At 45.7% G+C, this 22,459-nt stretch overlaps 2 protein-coding genes across 2 annotated transcripts; both read left to right on the top strand.

Moving 5' to 3' along the window:
- Positions 1-3,524: 3,524 nt before the first annotated feature.
- LOC100191792 (uncharacterized) lies at positions 3,525-6,226 on the top strand. Its single transcript, NM_001137217.1, has 3 exons — positions 3,525-3,729; positions 3,846-4,040; positions 5,599-6,226. The coding sequence occupies exons 1-3, from the start codon at positions 3,618-3,620 to the stop codon at positions 5,688-5,690; spliced, it is 399 nt and encodes a 132-aa protein (NP_001130689.1). The 5' UTR covers positions 3,525-3,617; the 3' UTR covers positions 5,691-6,226.
- A 7,745-nt stretch (positions 6,227-13,971) lies between these two features.
- LOC103634644 (phylloplanin) lies at positions 13,972-14,988 on the top strand. Its single transcript, XM_008657244.2, has 2 exons — positions 13,972-14,270; positions 14,407-14,988. The coding sequence occupies exons 1-2, from the start codon at positions 14,072-14,074 to the stop codon at positions 14,745-14,747; spliced, it is 540 nt and encodes a 179-aa protein (XP_008655466.1). The 5' UTR covers positions 13,972-14,071; the 3' UTR covers positions 14,748-14,988.
- Positions 14,989-22,459: the final 7,471 nt, after the last annotated feature.

The following is a 22,459-nucleotide window of genomic DNA, read 5'->3' as shown; positions in this document are numbered from 1 at the left end:
GTGCGGGACTCTTCCGATGAAGTGCTCCCATGGCTTGTAGTGGGCTTTTCACCGGTTTCCATCTCCTTCTTGGCGTGATCTCCCGACATCACTTCGAGTGGTTAGGCTCTAATGAAGAACCTGCCTTTGATACCAATTGATAGTCGCCTAGAGGGGGGTGAATAGGGCGAAACTGAAATTTACAAATATAAACACAACTACAAGTCGGGTTAGCGTTAGAAATATAAACGAGTCCGCGAGAGAGGGCGCAAAACAAATCGCAAGCAAATGAAGAGTGTGACACGCGGATTTGTTTTACCGAGGTTCGGTTCTCGCAAACCTACTCCCCGTTGAGGAGGCCACAAAGGCCGGGTCTCTTTCAACCCTTCCCTCTCTCAAACGGTCCCTCGGACCGAGTGAGCTTCTCTTCTCAAATCAAAGCCGGGAACAAAACTTCCCCGCAAGGGCCACCACACAATTGGTGCCTCTTGCTTTGATTACAATGGAGTTTTGATCACAAGAACAAGTGAGAAAGAAAAGAAGCAATCCAAGCGCAAGAGCTCAAAAGAACACGGCAAATCTCTCTCGCTAGTCACTAAAGCCTTGAGTGGAATTGGAGAGGATTTGATCTCTTTGGTGTGTCTAGAATTGAATGCCTAGCTCTTGTAAGTGGTTGAGAAGTGGAAAACTTGGATGCAATGAATGGTGGGGTGGTTGGGGTATTTATAACTCCAACCACCAAAAGTGGCCGTTGGGAGGCTGTCTGTTCGATGGCTCACCGGACAGTCCGGTGCCCCCGCCACGTCATCACTGCCGTTGGATTCTGACCGTTGGAGCTTCTGACTTCTGGGCCCGCCTGGATGTCCGGTGCACACCGGACATGCACTGTTCCTTGTCCGGTGCGCCAGTATGGGCGCGCCTGACTCCTGCGCGCGCTGCGCGCGCATTTAATGTGCCGTAGGTAGCCGTTGACGCCGACTAGCCGTTGCTCCGTGGTTACACCGGACAGTCCGGTGCACACCGGACATGTCCGGTGAATTATAGCGGAGCGGCTGCTGCACGTACCCGAGGCTGGCGAGTTCCGGAGGCCGCGCTTCCTTGGAGCACCGGACACTGTCCGGTGTACACCGGACAGTCCGGTGATTTATAGCGCGCCGGCCTGAGAAATTCCCGAAGGTGGCGAGTTCGAGTCGGAGTCCTCTGGTGCACCGGACATTGTCCGGTGGTGCACCGGACACTGTCCGGTGCACACCGGACAGTCCGGTGCCTCCAGACCAGAGGTGCCTTCGGTTGCCTCTTTGCTCCTTTGTTGAATCCAAAACTTGATCTTTTTATTGGCTGAGTGTGAACCTTTTACACCTGTATAATCTGTACAATTGGGCAAACTAGTTAGTCCAATAATTTGTGTTGGGCAATTCAACCACCAAAATTAATTAGGGACTAGGTGTAAGCCTAATTCCCTTTCACACCTCACCAAGTGTTGAACTTTTGTCCTGATCAGCAAATCTTAAGAACACATATAGAAGAACTGGAGCTAAGGGTTCTAGGTTGAGTCTTGTCCAGACGGATACTTATTAGAAGAACTGAAGCTACTTGATCCACATAATCCATCTTGGACAGGAAATGAAACCGAAATTGATCACTAAATGCCTAAACTTGACTTGAGCTACGAGTTTCATCTTCATATATAGCATATAACATCTTCACATATAGCGTATAACATTAAACAAGACTAATATACCTAAATTGGCCACTAAATACTCAATTGTGGCATCGGCAAAAAATAGCGGTTTACCGGTCTAAAATAACAGTTTACCAACGGTTTTCGGTTTTTATGATTTTTTCCAATTTTTTTTGAATTTGGAACGAATTAAAAAAAACCCCGGTGGTTAACTGAAACCGCACCCCTGCGGTTTCGGTAAACCGACCGATTTACCACCGGTTTTGTAAACCTTGTCCAACACTAGGTGGATGATTCCGAGAGGGAGGGCGGATATTGACACTAGTTGAATGAGAATTTCGATTTCACGACACGCAGTCACATGCCGTCATGGGATCGGCTGAAGCTGCGTAAAACGCGGGGAGGGGCTAAAACCTTGCGTCTTTTAAGACTTTAGATGGCTTATCATTCTCGTAACTGGATTGGGTCGTCTTCGCTATATGCGAGTAGAATGATAGACTGAATTTTCATGGACTCTAGGCATCTGCAAAAGGATTCACATTTGAAATAATCACAACTTTTTGGTTGTGTTGGATGAAAGATGCTTACCAGTAGAACAATATGGGCAAATTTTTTTGGATGAGATAAGCCTCGATTGTATAGAGGTAATCTATCAAAAGGCAACACAGAGAATGCGTCCTCTTCTGTTTTTTTACTCAGATTGTACTGATAGTTTATTTTTTAGTTGGATATTTGTTTTTTTTTCAAACATTTTAACAATGATTCTTCTGTGTGGTTTATAATCAGATTCACCATGCTACCTGACTTTTCTTGTTTTAAATTACAAAATCCAGTTTAGTGTCTGATGAATGCAATTTAGTCTCGCGAAGTCTTACCAAGGTTCTTGTAGATTTATGGCTTGGCCTCTTTGATCTAACAATAGATCTGAGGAGTTTGGGAGGTAACCTTCTAGGCTGAGGAATTTACCTTGCTTTTTTAGTTAATTAACACTGAATTGCCACTTGTATGCTATACCCCGATGTATTTTGAGAATTCTATCGCTGATTTAGTAAAATGCAGAATATTGAACTATAAATAGGACTGAATGATGATGACTCTTGAATTGAGTATTTTGTTGCAGATTGTGCATGATACAACCCTATGTAGCAATATTGATGCAATTTTTAGGACTACTGTAAACTGTAATTTTTCAAGCCTCTGCACTATTATTTTTGCCTTGGGCTGTCCAGAGATGCGGGATCTAGTAAAGGTTAAGATCTTTTGGAAATGAAAAATAGATCACGGAAGCGAGGTGAGGCGATGACAAAGTCAAAATCACTGCTGCTGCACCTTGTGATGAATTATCGGCGCGGCCTAGCGGCCTAAAAAAACATTGTTTCTACAAGAAATCTGACGCACCTCGCACCTAACAGTAGCACTCGCAGCCACAGCCCACCCCCACCCCACGATCCTTGTCCCACATGGCAGACCCCTGCGTCCCGCGTACGTTACGTCACAAAACCATCCAGAAACGTCACTATTGATATTGTGGATGGGCAGGCGCCTGCGGGGTCGTCACGTGACGCTCGCCAGGAGACGTCCACCCGGCGTCCCGCGACAGGCCGGCAGGCGGGCCACGCCACGTGCTCGACCCCATCGATATTATCCACACCCGTGCCGGCCGCGCCACGTCCTGCTGCCTTCAGCGCCCCGCAACCCGCCACGACTGATGTGCACGGACCACGGAGCACACCTGCGCCACCACTCGCTGACCCCACCCGCATCCGTACTGCAGTCCATGAGCCGGGTCTAGGGAGAACCAGCCGAGCCCCTGACTGATCTATAAATAAGCGCTGCCTGCTCGGCATCGTACCTTCTTCTCGACCAGATCCGGAAGTTCTGTGGGTAGAGGACTAGAGACTGCAGATCGAGGGTCTGGCAGCGGGCCGTGGCAGTTGGGTGATTACGACGAAGAGAGATGGGCCTCCTCGACAAGCTGTGGGACGACACCGTCGCAGGCCCGCGCCCGGACACCGGGCTCGGCCGCCTCCGCAAGCAGCCTGTGCGTCCCGCCGCCGTCAAGATCAGTGGTGAGTGAGACAGTGAGCCGGTGACCGCCGCTGCTCGAAGGAAAAAAAAAAGACACATGCCCCATCGTAGACGGCGCTCCCATTCGATCTGACTTGTGGTTTCGTCGACCGTGTAGATCCGGCCGGGGACGCTGCAGCGTTCGTGCCGCCCTCGCCGGCTTCGGGTAGCGAGGAGACGCCGGTGAAGGTGACGCGCAGCATCATGATCAAGCGCCCCGCGGGGTACCCGTCGTCGCCGAGGAGCGCGGCAAGCACGCCGCCGGCCTCGCCACTGGGGACTACCCCGCCCATCTCGCCGTTTGCCGGCGCCGGTGAGTGCCACTGCCAGACCCACTACGCATTCGCTTCCACTTTTTTTTCCTGGTACAGGTAGGGGCAGTTATGTCATTTCCGGACCGCGCACCCGTGCCTCATTGGAAGCGTCGTGACGGGTGGCTTTCGGTTTTGTCGCCCAGTTAGGAAGCGTCTAGATGAGGCGTACTGGGGAAGGGGCGTTTTGGACATTTCTACCCAGTGGGTGCTTTTAGCTCTCGGGTCTCCATCGTGGATTCATAGCTGGATATTATCGTATTTAACAGCAGCCGTATCGGATAAACGTAGCTATCATTGGGGTTACGCGGGGTATGCATCAAGAGGAAAATGGACTGATTTTTTTGGTTTATCTCTCTACAATTATAAAGCACTTTTTTGGGTTTATCTCTCTACAATTACAAAGCACTTTCGACAGTCGTTTGTAGGTCTATTTCCATTCCCTACCAATTACCCTATGGGTAGAGCGTAATAACCACTCAAGATCTCATTAGTGGGCCTTTACCTTATAAATGGCCATGAGAAGCCACCAAGCCTAACACAACATGAGTTGCAAAGTCGCAACCAGAGTAGGGGTTTCACATAATATCACCTCAGTAGCTAAAAGAGGACCTCACCAGAGTAGGGGTTTCACATAATATCACCTCAGTAGCTAAAAGAGGACCTAACGAGCGGCCGAACGAGCTATTAAAAAAAAGGTCGAACGAGCTTTTCATTCATAATTTTCTAAACCTTTTGGCTAAGATGGTGTAATATTTGTTACTATTTGCCGTTGTTGTAACGGATACTGTACTAGTATAATAGCAATCCAACGATGGTTTAGCGTGTATGTATCACTTATGGACAGCTGTAAGTAGATGTTTCATTGATGATCTTAAGAGCGGAATACTGAGCCTATCTATGGTCAAGAGGTTGCCACCATTTCAAAGCAGAGTCAGTGAATTAGTTAGCTGAGTCAGATGTCTATAGTAAGCTGAGTCAGATATCTATAGTAGTAACCTGTCATGAAGCCCTGGTATATACAAATTATTCTACGAAAAGCTGCTATTGTGATGTGAAATTATTTGATCGAAGCGCCTTCTGTAAATTGCCCCTACATCCCAAATTGAACGTCGATGGATGTCTAGAATCAACCACACAAAGAAGGATATAGCTGTAATCATTTTTTTTTCTTGATTCCAGTTCTAAAAAAATAAATATGTAATGTAACCGTGCTTTAGTCTAGCAAGTCGTTGCTATTTTACTGTATATATACTCCCTCAATCCTGATGCATTTTTTTAGTTGTCCTGAGTCAAAAACCATTGTGAAAATAGTACCAACACACCTGCCACATCAAGAGGTAAACTATACAAAAAATCACATTTCATAATCTCTTGCTGACCTGCTATTTTCATCCACACTTGTTACCGTCTGGTTTCGCTCTAAAAGCGAAGCTTATGTCCATCTGCATGTATTGATGTGGGTTTTTTTTTTAATATTTATGAGTGCTACCAGCATGATCTGTTCCATTCTGTTGATTGGATGGATATCGCATAACCTTTGAGTGCTGAATTTACTAGGTGGTCGGTTCAGAAGGAAATCATCGTCCGACGCATACGAGAGGGCGACCCCGCCAGGGACGACCAGCCACCCTCCTCCCTTCGACGTGTGAACTGACCGCACCCTCGCACTTGTTTTTGCTCCTTCACAAGCATCATCTACGGTAGACAGGGAGGACCGGAGAAGAAAGACATCAAGAGGGGAACGGGGATGATCTAGTCGCGGGTTGTCTTACCTCTACTGTGATATATTATATTGTAGATATATCTGTATGGTTTCCTTCCTAGTATGTGGCATATGATGTATAATAATAATACGTCGAACGCTCATGGTACTGTGCTGTGTGTGCCATGTGCATAGGGGTGGGTGCCTCAGGGTCAGGGATTCGTGTGCGCTATGCCGCAGCTTGGATCTCGCCGTGGGCCGTGTCGTGTGTTTCCTCCTGCTCTGCTATGTATGTCATCACTGACGGTGTGTGGAGGTTGGGTTCATATATATGCTTGTAATGTTAGCTGGTTTGAGGTGTGGACTACGAGAGTAGTTTTGTTCAGTGTCTGGTATCTAGTAGCTGAAGGTGTTTGCTTGAACTCTGTGAACTGTGATGTGGGATAATGCTAAGAAGATGAATAGATGATCGTTGGGTTGTCTTGTCGATTGTGCATTGTACTTAATTTTTTTTCACTTCCTGATATAATTTCAACTCCTCAAATATATAGACCAGTTTTTTTAAATATGTATTAAGAACTTCAAACTCTATTGTATGTACTATCAGGTCATCTTTTGTGTAGAATTGAAAACTAATTTGACATTGTTGATATCGATTCATTTTACTATTATAACTTAGTTAAATCTAAAAAATGACTTACAATAAATCTAAAGTCAACTATAATTTTAAAACAGGTAATAAATGTTATGTGAGGTGGTGTTTGAGACTGCTGTACTCCAAAAAATTAAGCTCTAATCTAACTCCTTCCAACCAAACACCTACTGTTCCACCATCCGAGTTAGGTTCAACTCCGTCTCCATGAAAAATGCAAAGTTAGGCTCCAACTTGGACATGTTTGATGATAAGGGATTACAAAGGGGTTTATGAGGGTTGCAAAGTTAAGACTTCAACTTGAGGACATGTTTGATGATCAGAAATCACGAGATGATTTATACGAGAGAAAACTCTTTTCTATTCAAAATTGAATAACAATTAAATTTCCCCATGACGTCCCCCAATAGGGGTGGACATTTTTTTTACCGAAAACCAAACCAAATATTCGGTTTTTTGGTAGTTCGGTTTCGGTTTTTATATCTGAGAATTTCGGTATTAGGGGTGGGCACATTTTTACCAGAAACCGAAAACCGAACCGAACCGTACCGTACCGAACCGAACCGAAATTTCGGTTTTTTCGGTAGTTCGGTTCGGTTTTTGTATCTCAAAAGTTCGGTTTTCGGTATCGTAATCGGTTTTCACCGTATACCAAACCGAAATACCAAAAAACCGAATTACCTAACTTTATCAATTATAAAATTTGGCTATTCGATTATGTGAACTAAATGTGTGAAACAATTAAATTATTATTCACTTATTTATATGTGATGTATGATGTATCTCTAAATATTTGTACATATATAATTTTGACTTTTTAAAATTATGTGTAATCTATGATATAAACTTTTTGTATGTGTTGTCTTGTGTATAAGTTTGGTATTCGGTTTTTACCGAAAAACCGAAGTAAAAAACCGAAACCGAACTTCTCGGTTTTTCATTTTCAAGAAAACCGATCGGTTTCTAATGTCTAGAAAACCGAAGTTTTTTAAAACCGAACCGAAGTTTCAAAAAATACCGAATGCCCAGCCCTATTCGGTATTGTAATCGGTTTTCACCGTATACTGAACCGAAATACCAAAAAAAACGAATACCAAACTTTATGAATTCAGATTTTTGACTATTTGATTATGTGAATTAAATGTATATTGTAGTCAAATTGTTATTCACTTATTTGTATGTGATGTATGATATATTTTGAAATATTTATACCTATATAATTTTTATTTTTTAAAATTATGTGTAATGTTGTCATGTATCCTTATTGAGTATAAGTTTGGTATTCGGTTTTTTACCAAAACCGAAGTAAAAAACCAAACCGAACTTATCGGTTTTTAATTTTCTAGAAAACCAATTTCTATTATTTGAAAAACCAAAGTTTTTGAACCAAAAAACCGAACTGAAGTTCTAAAAAAACTGAATGCCCAGCCCTACCCCTGAGATTTTTTGTAGAGCTCTAAGGCTGGCTCCAGCAAAGAACCCTAAAGGGTCCTCTACCCTATATATAGAGGATCTACGCTCTCCAGCAGCGTCTTTTAAACGGTCCTCTAAATTTAGAGAACGCTGCTAGATTCTCTATATATAGAGTTTCTCTAAACGGTCCTCTATCCATTTGAATAATTTAAATAACCAGTTTAGCAAAACTAAAATATTTACAATACATTTGAGAGTATGACAAATATGTATGTACAAAAAATAAAAATAAAAAATGTCTCTAATATAAGTATTTGAGCATAGATGACGTGATTTAGAGAACGTTGTTGGAGAGGAGATATAGATGATAGAATCTTTTAGAGGAGACTGTAAAGGACGAATATAGAGGATAAATATATATGACATTACAGAGACAGTCTAAAAAGATGCTCCAAAAATTATTATTATGTACCTCGTGGAGTTGGGGAGTAATTACCGGCATTGCCATTATTTTCACACTTCCTCGTGTACTGGTTGGCAGAAAAGATTCCTCCGCTCGGTTCGCTTCACTTTGCCTCCCGCCGCCCAGGACCTCGTCGTAGCATCCAGCCCTAGTTGCCGCCTAGTTTTCAGCCCTAGTTGCCGCCTTGTTGTCGTCGGACGGTTGGTTCAAAAAATAAACTTGGAAAAGTTGTATATAATTTTAGACATAAACGGAGAGGATTATCGATTTAACATAATTTTGCATACAGTTAATTAGATCTAGTACATTCGTTCTCGAATATTTATTGTCTTCTAGTTTATTTTTTAAGCTAAAACATGACAGATAAAAAGAATGGAAAGAATACTAAACATCAGAATCAACTGGTGTTCTTCGAGCATCTATTGCCTTTTCAATTAAGGGTCTGTTTGGTTGAGCTGTGGCTGTGAAAAAAGTTGTTGTAGGCCGTGAGCTGTGGGAAAAGCTGTTGTGGTCTGTGAGCTGTTAAAAAACTAAAACCGTTTGGTCGAAACCACTAAAAATCGTTAAAAGTTATTCGATATATGTTTTCACAGTTCCATCTGAAAGTCACTAAAAGCAGGTCTAGGGGTGCTTTCATTTTTGCACTGCGAGAAAGTCGGCTTTTATAAAAAGCGGCTTCCTGGATTCAGCCCTTTGGTTTGGCCTTTGGTTTTTAGAGGACAAAAGCCAAAGCCAAAAGTCAAACCAAACACACCCTAAATCACCTTTACTGCTATAAAAATACAAAGAATAGTTCGTGATTTAAATTCATGGATAAAGTAACCTAACCGATTTTTTTTCAATTTAGTCTTTTTTCGAAACAATTTCACGTTTGGACTTTTAAATAATTTAATGTTATTTTTAGACCCTTTACTCGGCGTTATGGCTCATGGCACTGAGGTAACACGTTTCGGCGTCATGACCTATGACGCCGAGTTATCTGATGAGCTGGCAACTAAATACGTGCTGGCAGCTGATGTGTCTTAGCTCGGCGCCACGATCTATGCCGCCGAGCTAGGAGATGGCGTCGGCGGGCAGCGTCCGTGCGCAACTGGGTGGGGCGATGTGCGTGCGTCACAGAACAGCATAACAGCACTACGTGCACGTCCTACATCCTTTATCTTGAGCACGTCCTACACATGTACGTACCAAAAGCTACTGCTACCTAGTACAAAAGACGTCCACTCGTAAGGATCCATACGCTTTTCAGGTTGCAGTATATACTTGCAGCCTTGTTGTCAGCTCATTAGGTACTAACGCATACATAGTTACCAGCTCATCAGATATCTCGGTGCCATAGGTCATGGTGCCGAGATGGGTTACCTCAGCGTCATGAGCCATAGCGCTGAGTAAATGATTCAAAAATGACATTAAGTTATTTAGATGTTCAAATGTGAAATTGTTTCGATAGAAATGCTGAATTGTAAAAAATTTCGGGTAACCTAACATATATAAATAAATAGTTTACAGGAGACCACAAAACAAATTGTTTTTTTCCTTACCTCTGATATCTACTATTGTTCTATAAAGCAAAAATCTTAACATTAGTTCGAGACATCAATTAAAATCATGTGTTTGGAGTCATCTAAAACTAAAAACATGTTTTTTTCTTTCGTTTTTTTCACATTCGAAGTAGAATTCAGATACAGTAATCTCAGTAGCACTGTCTAAAAAAGTGCATCTTCTTGCTCTACGACGGTTAATTCTCTTATGTATCTATAAATTTGCTGTCTTGCACTCTTGCCGATGGTTGAAAATGTTGTGTATAATTTGAGGCATAAATGGAGAGCACTCTCTGCTTATTTTTTAGATTGGTAATTGGTATATATGTATATAGAAATTTCCACAGTGGATTCATCAGCGCAACACGAGGATGGAGACATGCATGATGTCGGCCTTATCTTGCTCTGTTGGATCGGACTGAGGGGATCGAGAGCAATAATTCCGTAGGACGGCCCGGCATGCACCGAGAGGTGGTGGCGGTGACTGCCATCGACGGGGGAGCACCCCGCGACGACTCCGCGAGTGAGATCGCAGTCGGATCGGGGCAGGCACCGATGGCGAGCTGCTAGTGGCCTAGTGCACCCTGCGTGTGTGTGTTGCATCTATCGTCCACGCACGACGTCTCAGCGTCTGATCGATCATGGTTAATTCATCACCTCGTACTCCCTCTGGTGCAGTAAAAGAAGTCATCCTGCGCGCGACCGAACGTGCACAAAAAGAAGTCATAGCGCACGTGGGTCTGGGATTTGGACGTTGTTGCCCCTAGTAATTACACAAAAAAAGATGCATTTAAGAGGAATCGAAATTGAGACCTCCAGTCTAGAATACCTTGGAGTTGCTGTAACAACCAATCAAGTCTGATTGTTTTAGTGACGTTAATGCACCCATATCCCTATTTAATAGGGGCAAACAGGGAAAACTCTATAATAATTAATCACTCTTTGGTATGCACAATCATGTCCTAAACGACTACCTTTACTGCACTGGAGGGAGTATATACTATCAGTGCTGTCTGCACCTTTAATTGATTCAACGGTTGTTCTTTCCTCGGAATCAGCGCCGTACCAACTTGCTTTGTGTGCAATCCGCATGCGGAATGAGAGCATCTATCTTATCTCCTATTTTAAATTTCACTTTGCAAACCGTGTCATTTATAGTTCTACGTCCTCTATATATTTTACAGTATATATGTGACAGTCTTAGAATGCCAACATCAGCTCTAGGCCATTACGGCATGCACCGAGAGGTGGTGGTGAGTGGTAACTGCCATCAACGGGGAACATGTCGTTAGGGTGTAATCGGATCGAATACGAACGAATATCAATAAAATCATATTATATCATATTTTTATTCGGATTCGAATTCGAATACGAATACGGATACAAATACGGATGTTCTCGTATGCATATATGGATAGTCGTTGGTAGAATACGGAACTAGTCGAACACGGATAGCGTCGGTAACAAATATTTTTGTCGGATATAAGACATCATTCCACACATATCATAATTGTAATCATTTAGCCCCTCCTTTAGCCCAAGCATTTTTGAGGATTATATATGGGTATATGCTACGCCTCCATAAAATTCCATGAATCTATAAGGCTATTTTGAGTATTATTATTTTTATGTAGAAAATCGTTAAAATGCAATTAAATTCATAAAGTATTCTAGTGTCGACCGAAAATTGCAAATAAGTTATCAAGACTAATAAATATTCTACAAGAATATAACATCAAGTACCCACATGAAAATGATAAAAGTGAAGTATTGTTTATGTTGAAACTTAGATGTTTATGGTGGTTTCACATGTAACTCACACAAATAAGTGGAAATGAAATGAAATAATTGTTGATATCTTGTGGATTTTATGGTTCAAACATTTTTAGGATGCTATATGAACATATGTTGTCCCTACGCCAAATTTAATGAATTTCTGAGACTATTTGTGTATTATTATTTTTTCTACAGAAAATTATCAAAATGCAATTAAATTTATAAATATTTCACTATTGACTGAAAATTGCAAATAGGTTACTAGGACCAATAAATATTATATAAGAACATAACTGTCGGCGTTTCGACCCCGGGGGGTCCCTGGACCGACGAGTAAATTGCCACTGCGTGTCCCAGCCCAGATGGGTCGGCGCAAGATAGAACACAAGGGGGAGAAAAAAGGGGAACCGCGGCTCGTGTTATCCTGCGCCCAGGGCGGATGCACTTGCAGTAGGGGGTTACAAGCGTTCGCGAGACAGGGAGAGAGCCTGTTCGTCAGCCCGTCCTCCCGCGCGGCCACCTTTCGTACGAGGGCCCTGGACCTTCCTTTTATAGATATAAGGAGAGGGCCCAGGTGTACAATGGGGGGTGTAGCAATGTGCTAACGTGTCTAGCAGAGAGGAGTCAGAGCCCTATGTACATGCCGACGTGGCTGTCGGAGAGGTATTAGTGTCATGTTCATGTGATGCCGTGGTCGTCGGAGGAGCGCTTGAGCCTTGTAGAAGCACAGCTATCGGGGCTGTGGGGTCCTTACTGACGTCTCATTGCTTCCGTAGGGGGCTGAGAACCGCCGTCGTCATGGGAGCACGCGGGGTGCCATCATTACTTGTTTACCGGGGCGAGCCAGATGGGACGTCGGTCTTGTTCCCCATAGCCTGAGCTAGCTAGGGGTAGGGTAATGATGTACCCCCTGTAACGTGGTCGGTCCGAGTCCAAGGTCGGGCGAGGCGGTGACTCCTCCGAGGTCGAGGCTGAGTCCGAGCCCTAGGGTCGGGCGAGGCGGAGACCGTCTTCCGAGGTCGAGGTTGAGTCCGAGCCCTGGGGTCGGGCGAGGCGGAGACCGTCTTCCGAGGTCGAGGTTGAGTCCGAGCCCTAGGGTCGGGCGAGGCGGAGACCGTCTTCCGAGGTCGAGGCGGGGGCCGAGCCCCGGGGTCGGGCGAGTCGGAGCTTCCTATGGCGCCTGAGGCTGGACTCGGCTGCTGTCAACCTCACCCTGGCGGGTGGCACAGCAGTCGGAGCAGGGCAGGCAGCGCTGTTTTCCTGTCAGGTCAGTCAGTGGAGGGGCGACGTGACTGCGGTCACTTCGGCCCTGCCGACTGAGGAACACGCGTCAGGATAAGGTGTCAGGCGATCCTTGCATTGAATGCTCCTGCGATACGGTCGGTTGGCGAGGCGATCTGGCCAAGGTTGCTTCACTGCGAAGCCTGCCCGATCTGGGCCTCGGGCGAGTCGAAGGTGTGCCCGTTGCTTGAGGAGGCCCTCGGGCGAGGCGTGAATCTGCCTGGGTCTACTGTTCCTGCTCGAGGCTGGGCTCGGGCGAGGCGAGATCGTGTCCCTTGAGTGGACGGAGCCTTGACCTGAATTGCGCCCATCAGGCCTTTGCAGCTTGTGCTGATGGTGGTTACCAGCCGAGTTTAGGAGTCTTGGGGGTACCCCTAATTATGGTCCCCGACAATAACCTCAAATCCTCATATGAAAATGATAAAATGAAGTATTGGTTATATTGAAACTTGGATATTTAGTGTGATTCCATATGTAACTATCCGAATTTCCGAAATCTAAAATCTGGTAAGATGTCCGGATATTCGAAAACTGAAATTCGGACAGGTATCCGAGCCGGATATTCGAAATTCGACGGATATCAGTCATCTCATATACGAATCCAAATTCGAAAATTCTACGAATATCCGAAAAAATTATACAGTTGAATAATTAGCCTCTATAGACGATCGGATGCTCATCCGTTTACACCCCACATGCCGCGACGGCTCCACGAGTGAGATCGCTGTCGGATCGATCGGGGCAGGCACCGATCGCGCGCGAGGTGCTAGTGGCCTAGTGCACCCTGCTGCGAGAGATGCATCCTGATGGATCATTATTAGTTCTTCACCTCGTATCAGTGCTGCATGCATGCACCTTTAATTGCATCCAACGGTTGTTCATTCCTCGGAAGTCGGAATGGATCACACACAGCGCCGGCCGTACCAAGTTGCTTTGGTGCATCCGCACTCGGAATGAAAGCACGAGCGCACTAATTCCATTCCATCAGCACGCGGAGTATGTGACCAAAAAAAATCTATCATACATAGTTGAAGAAAAGGCGCGGTATATATGCAGCTTGCTGGGCGGGCGTTGCCGTTGCACGCCTATAAATACCGGGCTCCAGCAGCACCCTGAGACACAACAAGCAGCAAGCTACTAGCTAGCCTACTACAGCCTCATCACTTGTTAGCCTAGCCATAGTCCACACGACAAACTGATCGATGGCGCCCACCAAGAGCCATGTCCTCCTCGCCGCTCTCCTCACCGTCGTCGCCGCCGTCGGCCAGACGCCTCGCGCTGCGGAGGGGTTCAATATTCCTGGTCTTGGCAGCATGCTGAATCCCATTCCCGTCGTCGCCGGTGTAGTGCCGTGCAGCATCGGGAGCTCCATCAACCCGGCGCTGGTGCCAGGGTTCCCTAGTAAGGACTGGACTGACTATAACTGGCTACTTCTGCTGCGCTTGCATGCATTCACGTACGTCTTTGGATGCATGCATATTGCCAGTTACTTGCCGTTCCCTTATATTATATGTTTCTCTTGTTTCGGTCCCGCCAGACGCCAACGTGCAGCTGATGTGCGGCGGCACCGTGGTGGCCAACGCGACGACAAGCATCACAGGATCCTTCATCCTCACCCCGGTAAACGCTACTCTTGGTCTCTTCAGCTCCATGTTGGGCGGCCAGTGCAATGTGGTGGTGACCACACCCCTGGTCGCCTGCAACGCGTCCCTGGCCGGCGCCACTGGGACGCTCACCGCGCCTCTACAGCTCCTTGGCTCCGGCACCGGCATCGCCGGCGGTGGCAGCAGCACAATCATCGCGACCATTGCTGGCCAGCCCTTCACAATCATCAACGAAATGATCATTTTCACCACGGGGCTCTCCTCCTTAGCTTAGGTCGATCGGCTGGTAACAAGAGCTAGCTTCATCTATCTGGTGGTGTGTGTTGATCCGCGACGACAAGGAACTTTATATAAAATACGAATAAATCGGCATCCAGCAATTCGGATCTAATGATCAAGTTACCATGCTTTCCTTTCTAGCGACACATCCCGTGTACTTGTTACTAAGCTAAGCTCATATATGTAATATATGTGTGGGTATATATAAATGAAGTCTTGCCTGTTGTGGTTATATATCTCGTTTGAACTTATTCTGAAGTGATGAAGGAATGATGAAATCATGATAGGTTCATGGTGTTTCCTGTCTACTCCCCTGTTTCAATTTATAATTTATTTTACCTTTTTATCTTAAATTTGATTGACTCATCTTATTAAAAAATCATAATTATTGTTTATTGTAATATTGTGTAGCACATAATATACTTTAAGTATGACTTTATTTTTTAAAAAAAAATGAATAAGACAAATCGAGCAAACTTGGTAAAAAAAGTCAAGCGGATTATAATCACTACCGGAATCCGAGGCTTTGCCGAGTGTCGGCCTCTTTGCCGAGTGCCTTTTGTCGGGCACTCGTCAAATAAGGCTTTGCCGAGAGCCGCACTCGGTAAAGTTAGGCTCTCGACAAAGAGCCTCTTTACCGAGTACTGGACACTCGGCACAGGATCCCACTCGGCAAAGACAAGTTTGCCGAGCATCAAACACTCGGCAAAGGGTCGTCAGCGGCCGTCCCAAAGCTGACGGCCGTCAGTCTTTGCCGAGAGCCAATGGTTGGCACTCGACAAAGAGTCTTCTTTGCCGAGTGCCCACTAATTGGCACTCGGCAAAGCTGTCTTTGCCGAGTGTCTTCTTTAGACACTCGGCAAATTATATTTTTATTTTTTTTATTTTGTCTCCCAAACTTTTTGTGGTATGTTCCTACACTATGTAGACCTACATGTATCATTTGTGGACAATTATAACAGAGTTTCAATCGTTAGTAGATTTAGTTCATTTATTTGAATTTCTTCGGAAAATTCAAATTTGAACTGCAGGTCACTCGAAACTTGGAAAACCGTGCATGAAAAAATGATATTCATGTTACTTAGCATAAGTTACGACCGATTCCAGAAGCGTACCGGAAACTTCGAGCAACATGCTCACTAAACATGGTTGTGAACTTGTCATCCACATGTTTAAAAATTTAATAAAACACAAACAAAGTCAGAAAATCATGAAACTTGTCCACGTGTCATGATATCATATGTACAGGCTGTGATAAAAATTTTAGAATGTTTGGAGAAAGTTGTGAGACACTATGTGTAGAAAACTAAGAGATCTACATTGAAACTCTATGATTTCATGTGTAGTCCTCTTAGGTTTCTACACATAGTGTCTCACAACTTTCTCCAAACATTCTAAAATTTTTATCACGGCCTCTACATATGATATCATGACACGTGGACAAGTTTCATGATTTTCTGACTTTGTTTGTGTTTTATACAATTTTTAAACATGTGGATGGCAAGTTCACGACCATGTTTAGTGAGCATGTTGCTCGATGTTTCCGGTACGCTTCTGAAATCGGTCGTAACTTATGCTAAGTAACATGAATATCATTTTTTCATGCACGGTTTTCCAAGTTTCGAGTGACCTGCAGTTCAAATCTGAATTTTCCGAAGAATTTCAAATAAACGAACTAAATCTACTAACGATTGAAAACTTTGTTATAATTGTCCACAAATGATACATGTAGGTCTACATAGTGTAGGAACATACCACAAAAAGTTTGGGAGACAAAATAAAAAAAATAAAAATATACTTTGCCGAGTGTCTAAAGAAGACACTCGGCAAAGACAGCTTTGCCGAGTGTCAGCTGGGTGGCACTCGGCAAAGAATAGGGAAAGAGTCTTTGCCGAGTGTCGCCCAGGGGACACTCGGCAAAGACAGCTTTGCCGAGTGCCAGCGATCTGGCACTCGTCAAAGTGTATTTTAAAATTAAAAAAAACTTTGCCGAGTGCCAGATCACGGGCACTCGGCAAAGCACGCGTACATACCAACGACAGTGCTTTCTTCCTCACTCTCTCACTCACTCTCAACCACCGCCGCCGCGCCCTCACCGTCGCCGTGCCGCGCCCTCGCCGCCGCCTGAGAGCACCTAGAGGGGGGTGAATAGGTGATCCTGTAAAACTTAAACTTATAGCCACAAAAACTTGATTAAGCGTTAGCACAATAATTGCCAAGTGGCTATAGTAGAGTCTCAACAAAACACAATAACCACAAAAGATCAATCACAGAGATGGCACAGTGGTTTATCCCGTGGTTCGGCCAAGACCAACGCTTGCCTATTCCACGTTGTGGCGTCCCAACGGACGAGGGTTGCAATCAACCCCTCTCAAGCGGTCCAAAGACCCACTTGAATACCACGGTATTTTGCTTTGCTTTTCTTAATCCCGTTTGCGAGGAATCTCCACAACTTGGAGCCTCTCGCCCTTACACTTGAAGTTCACAAAGAAGCACGGAGCAAGGAAGGGATTAGCAACTCACACAACACACAAAGATCACGGCAAATACGCACACACAGAACCCAGACTTAAGTTCAAATGACTATCACACTAGAACGGAGCTCAAATCACTAGAATGTTGAACAAGTGCGCAAGAATGATGTATGAGTGATCAATAGTGCTCAAAGGATGCTTGGTGTCCTCCTCCATGCGCCTAGGGGTCCCTTTTATAGCCCCAAGGCAGCTAGGAGCCGTTGAGAGCAATCTGGGAAGGCAATTCTTGCCTTCTGCCGTCTGGCGCACCGGACAGTCCAGTGCACACCGGACACTGTCCGGTGCCCGATTTCCTTCCTTAAATGGCGAAGCCGACCGTTGGCAGCCAGAGAGCCGTTGGCGCACCGGACATGTCCGGTGCACACCGGACAGTCTGGTGCCCCCTTCTAGCCGTTGGCTCGGCCACGTGTCCCGCGCAGATCGTGCGGCCGACCGTTGGCCCGACCGACCGTTGGCTCACCGGACAGTCCGGTGAATTATAGTCGTACGAAGCCGGAGAATTCCCGAGAGCGGCCACTTCGCACGAACCAGCCTGGCGCATCGGACACTGTCCGGTGCACCACCGGACAGTCCGGTGCTCCCAGACTGAGCAGATTTTTGGTTGCTCGAGCCAAGACATTTCCAATTGGATTTTTCCTGTTTCCAGCACTTAGACACAATACATTAGTACATAAAACAATGTACTAAGTCTGAGAAACATACCTTTAATCTTGATTTGTACTTTGTCCACCATTTTACACTTAGGCACTTGTGTTGGACACTAAATCACCAAAATACTTAGAAATGGCCCAAAGGCACATTTCCCTTTCAATCTCCCCCTTTTTGGTGATTTATGCCAACACAATATAAAGCAAGTAGAACAAGTACAAAATCAATTCAAATAAGAACTCAAATTTGTCATATATGAATCATCCTTTGCCACCACTTGGTTTGTTTTTGCAAATCAAACTCAAATTCCTATCTCTAAGTCAAACGCACATGTTGAAACATAAAGAGAGCTATCTCAAAAGGATTTGATCGAGGATTTCAAAAACTCCCCCTTTTTCCCATAATCAACACTTCTCCCCACAAGAGGCCAACTTTTGACAAAAGAGACAATAAAAGAGTTTTGACAAACCAAAAACTCTATTCTACTTTTTCAAAATTTCTCAAGTGGTAGCTGATCCATTTATTGCTTTGGCCTTTATTTTCTCCCCCTTTGGCATCAAGCACCAAAACGGGATTAATCTTGGCCCTTTAACCCCCATTGCCTCACCAAAATCTTCAAATAAGAGTACAAAGGCAATAAGATCATAGAGATGAACTTGGAATAAGTTACCCTCTCATCGAAGTCAAGTGGAAGTCTTGCATGGTCCAAGTTCACCTTTTCCCTTTCAATTCTCCTTTGAGACTAAATCAAACAAACTCAAAGCATATGGTTAGTCTCAAAGGGTCCAGTTGTAACACATCTCCCCCTAAATACGTGCATCACTTGCACAAGGACTTGTGAGGTCCGGGGAGTGCTCTTACAACTTGAGCACCATACAACAAAATGCATAATGAACATGATCAAAGGCATAAACACATGTATGCTACAATTCAATCCAAGTTCCGCGAATCTAAGATATTTAGCTCACTACGCAACCTGCAAAAGGTCTGCTCATCTAGATGCTTGTTAAAGATATCGGCTAGCTGGTTCTCGGAGCTAACATGGAACACTTCGATATCTCCCTTTTGCTGGTGGTCTCTCAAAAAGTGATGCCGGATGTCAATGTGCTTTGTGCGGCTGTGTTCAACAGGATTTTCCGCCATGCGGATAGCACTCTCATTATCACATAGGAGTGGGACTTTGCTCAGATTGTAGCCAAAGTCCCTGAGGGTTTGCCTCATCCAAAGTAGTTGCACGCAACACTGTCCTGCGGCAACGTACTCGGCCTCAGCGGTGGATAGGGCAACAGAAGTTTGTTTCTTAGAGTTCCATGACACTAGGGACCTTCCTAAGAATTGGCACGTCCCCGATGTACTCTTCCTATCGACCTTACATCCAGCATAGTCGGAATCTGAATATCCAATCAAGTCAAAGGTAGACCCCTTTGGATACCAGATCCCAAAGCAAGGCGTAGCAACTAAATATCTAAGAATTCGCTTCACCGCCACTAAGTGCCCCTCGCCCGCCGTGCCTCTCGCCCGCCGTTGTGCCCGCGCCCGCCGTGCCCCTCGTCCACCGCGCCCGCGCCGCCGTGCCCGCAGCTCGTCGTGCCCGCGCTCGCCGTGCCCGTGCCCGCAGCCCGTCGTTGTGCCCACGCTTGTCGTGCCCTCGCCCGCGGCCGTCGTGCCCCTCGCTGTGCCCCTCGCCCTCGCCCGTGCCCCTCGACGTGCCCCCGTCGCGCTCCTCGCCGTGCCCCCGCCCACCGCCCCTGCCGTTCCCCCGCCGTGCCCCCGCCCACCGCCCCCGCCGTTCCCCCGCCGCGCTCCTCGTTGTTTCCCCGCCGTGCCCTCGCCCGCGATCCGTCGTCTAGCCCGCGACCCGTCGTCTCGTCCGCGCCCAAACCTCCAAGGTGATTGCTTGATTTATGTTCTACGTGTATGATTTATATTAAATGATTAGTTTTAATATTTAGTTAATTATATACGTGTATGATTAGGTTAATATGTAGTATTATTGATTGCCGGCTATCGTGCCGTTGAATTATGTGTGGATGTCAGCCATCGTGCTGATAGTTTTATTTGCAGGATTTTGAAACCTCCCCGTGCAGGGGAGGTGCTGCCGAAATTTTCTGTTGCTAGGCTTCTGTTAGAGGATGGAGGACCGTGACTAGATGTACACGGGCCGTAGAGGAAGGAACGATGTCACCACTGAATAGATTAGAAAGACCGATGATTTCGTGGAACGGGCATATGGCGAAGCTACTAAAGGAGCGAGTCTAGTCCCATGCCCGTGCAGCAAATGTGCCAACCGGAAAAGAAAACCAAAGAAGGCCATGGTAGAACATATTTGGAAGAATGGATTTACGCCGAGCTATACTCGGTGGATATTTCATGGTGAAGCGCATCGTACGAGAGAGGAGGTGTGGAGACAACATGTCGAGGATTATGACGCGGATGCGGGGGTAGCGGATATGTTGAACGACTATCAGGAGGCATAGTACACGGGAGGATGTATGGATGACGAGCCAGAGTCGACTGCAAAGGCGTTCTACGACATGTTCTATGCGGCACAGAAGCCCCTTCACGGCCAGACAAAGGTTTCTCAACTGGATGCCATTGGGCGTGTAATGACGTTCAAGTCGCAGTACAACATGAGTAGAGACACATTCGATGGCTTGTTGACGGTTATTGGGAGTCTGCTTCCGGATGATCACGTTCTGCCAAAGAGCATGTACGAGGCACAAAAACTCCTTCGTGCACTCAAGATGACGTATGAGCAGATTCATGCTTGTCCGAAGGGCTGCGTGCTATTTAGGAAAGAATACACGGAGGCAAAGTTTTGTCCCAAGTGTAATTCGTCTAGGTTCATGGAGGTAGACTCTGGTGATGGACATAAGAGGCAGCTCGACATCCCCTTGACAATCCTACGGCACCTTCCGTTCATACCGAGGATCCAGCGTCTTTACATGACAGAGGAATTCGCGAAACAGATGACATGGCACAAAAATGGAAAACGATACAATCCTGACATGATGGTGCACACATCCGATGGTGAAGCATGGAAACACTTTGATGACATTCACCGTGAGAAAGCCGAAGAGGCTCGTAATGTACGTGTTGCGTTGGCCACAGATGGGTTCAATCCCTATGGAATGAGCGCTGCCCCATACACATGTTGGCCCGTGTTTGTTATCCCAATCAATCTCCCCCCCTGGTGTGTGCTTTCAAAGGCAGAATATATTCGTGTCGTTGATAATTCCTGGACACCCGGGGAACAAAATGGGCGTGTACATGGAGCCTTTGATCGATGAATTGGTACGTGCCTGGGAGGAAGGGGTATGGACGTATGACCGAGCTACGAAGACAAACTTCAGAATGCATATTTGGTACCAGTACTCCATGCATGACTTACCGGCGTATGGGATATTCTGTGCCTAGTGTGTTCACGGTAAGTTCCCATGCCCAGTTTGCAAGGAAGCTCTCAGGTTCATTTGGTTGAAAAAGGGTGGCAAATATTTGTCCTTCGATAAACATCGACAATTTCTTCTTGCTGACCATCCATTCCGCCTAGACATCAAGAACTTTAAGAAAGGTGTCATAGTGACAGACCGCCCACCTGCAACGATGACTGGTGCCGAAATTTGTCAACAGATAGATGGGCTCGTGGCCAATACAGAAGGTGGTTTTGTGGGATATGGTGAGCAGCATATGTGGACACATAAGTCTGGCTTGACTCGGCTCCCCTATTATGACGATCTGCTCCTTCCACACAACATTGACGTGATGCACACTAAAAACAATGTTGTCGAGGCACTGTGGGCAACAATTATGGACATTCCTGATAAGTCAAAGGATAATGTGAAGGCAAGAGTGGATCTGGCAGCGTTATGTGATAGACCAAAACTAGAGATAAAGCCGCCAAGTGGTGGAAAGACGTGGAGAAGGCCTAAGGCCGATTTCGTCCTAAGCAGGGCCTAGAGGAAGGAAGTACTTCAGTGGATCAAGATGTTGATGTTCCCTGATGGGTATGCAGCTAACCTGAGTAGGGGGTGAACTTATCTACTATGTGAGTCTTAGGGATGAAGAGTCATGACTTCCACATATGGATTGAACGGATTCTTCCTGCGATGGTTCGAGGCTATGTCCCTGAGCATGTCTGGCTAGCGCTTTCAGAGTTGAGCTATTTCTTCCGTCAGCTTCGTGCAAAAGAGTTATCTCGGACCGTGGTTATAGACTTGGAAAGATTGGCCCCCGTGTTACTGTGCAAGCTTGAGAAGATATTTCCACCCGGCTTCTTCAATCCAATGCAGCATTTGATTCTTCATCTCCCCTATGAGGCACGAATGGGGGGCCCGTGCAGGGACGTTGGTGCTATCCAATCGAGAGATGTCTAAAGACTATTCGAAAGAAATATAGAAATAAATGCAAAATCGAGGCTTCCATTGCAGAGGCATACATTCTAGAGGAGGTCTCAAACTTCACAACAACTTATTATGGTGACAAACTGTCGAGCGTGCATAATCCACCCCCTCGTTACAATGATGGC

This window comes from Zea mays, chromosome 1, assembly GCF_902167145.1.
Source record: "Zea mays cultivar B73 chromosome 1, Zm-B73-REFERENCE-NAM-5.0, whole genome shotgun sequence".
Lineage (NCBI taxonomy): Eukaryota > Viridiplantae > Streptophyta > Magnoliopsida > Poales > Poaceae > Zea > Zea mays.
This window is presented reverse-complemented; position numbering and strand designations above follow the sequence as displayed.

What these genes read in the sequence shown, in the direction of transcription:
- LOC100191792 (NM_001137217.1), top strand. Translation starts at nt 3,618, where the DNA reads ATGGGCCTCCTCGACAAGCTGTGGGACGACACCGTCGCAGGCCCGCGC. An exon ending in CGCCGCCGTCAAGATCAGTG is followed by an intron (nt 3,730 to 3,845) that starts GTGAGTGAGACA and finishes TCGACCGTGTAG; the next exon opens with ATCCGGCCGGGGACGCTGCA. An exon ending in CTCGCCGTTTGCCGGCGCCG is followed by an intron (nt 4,041 to 5,598) that starts GTGAGTGCCACT and finishes TGAATTTACTAG; the next exon opens with GTGGTCGGTTCAGAAGGAAA.
- LOC103634644 (XM_008657244.2), top strand. Translation starts at nt 14,072, where the DNA reads ATGGCGCCCACCAAGAGCCATGTCCTCCTCGCCGCTCTCCTCACCGTC. An exon ending in GCTGGTGCCAGGGTTCCCTA is followed by an intron (nt 14,271 to 14,406) that starts GTAAGGACTGGA and finishes CGGTCCCGCCAG; the next exon opens with ACGCCAACGTGCAGCTGATG.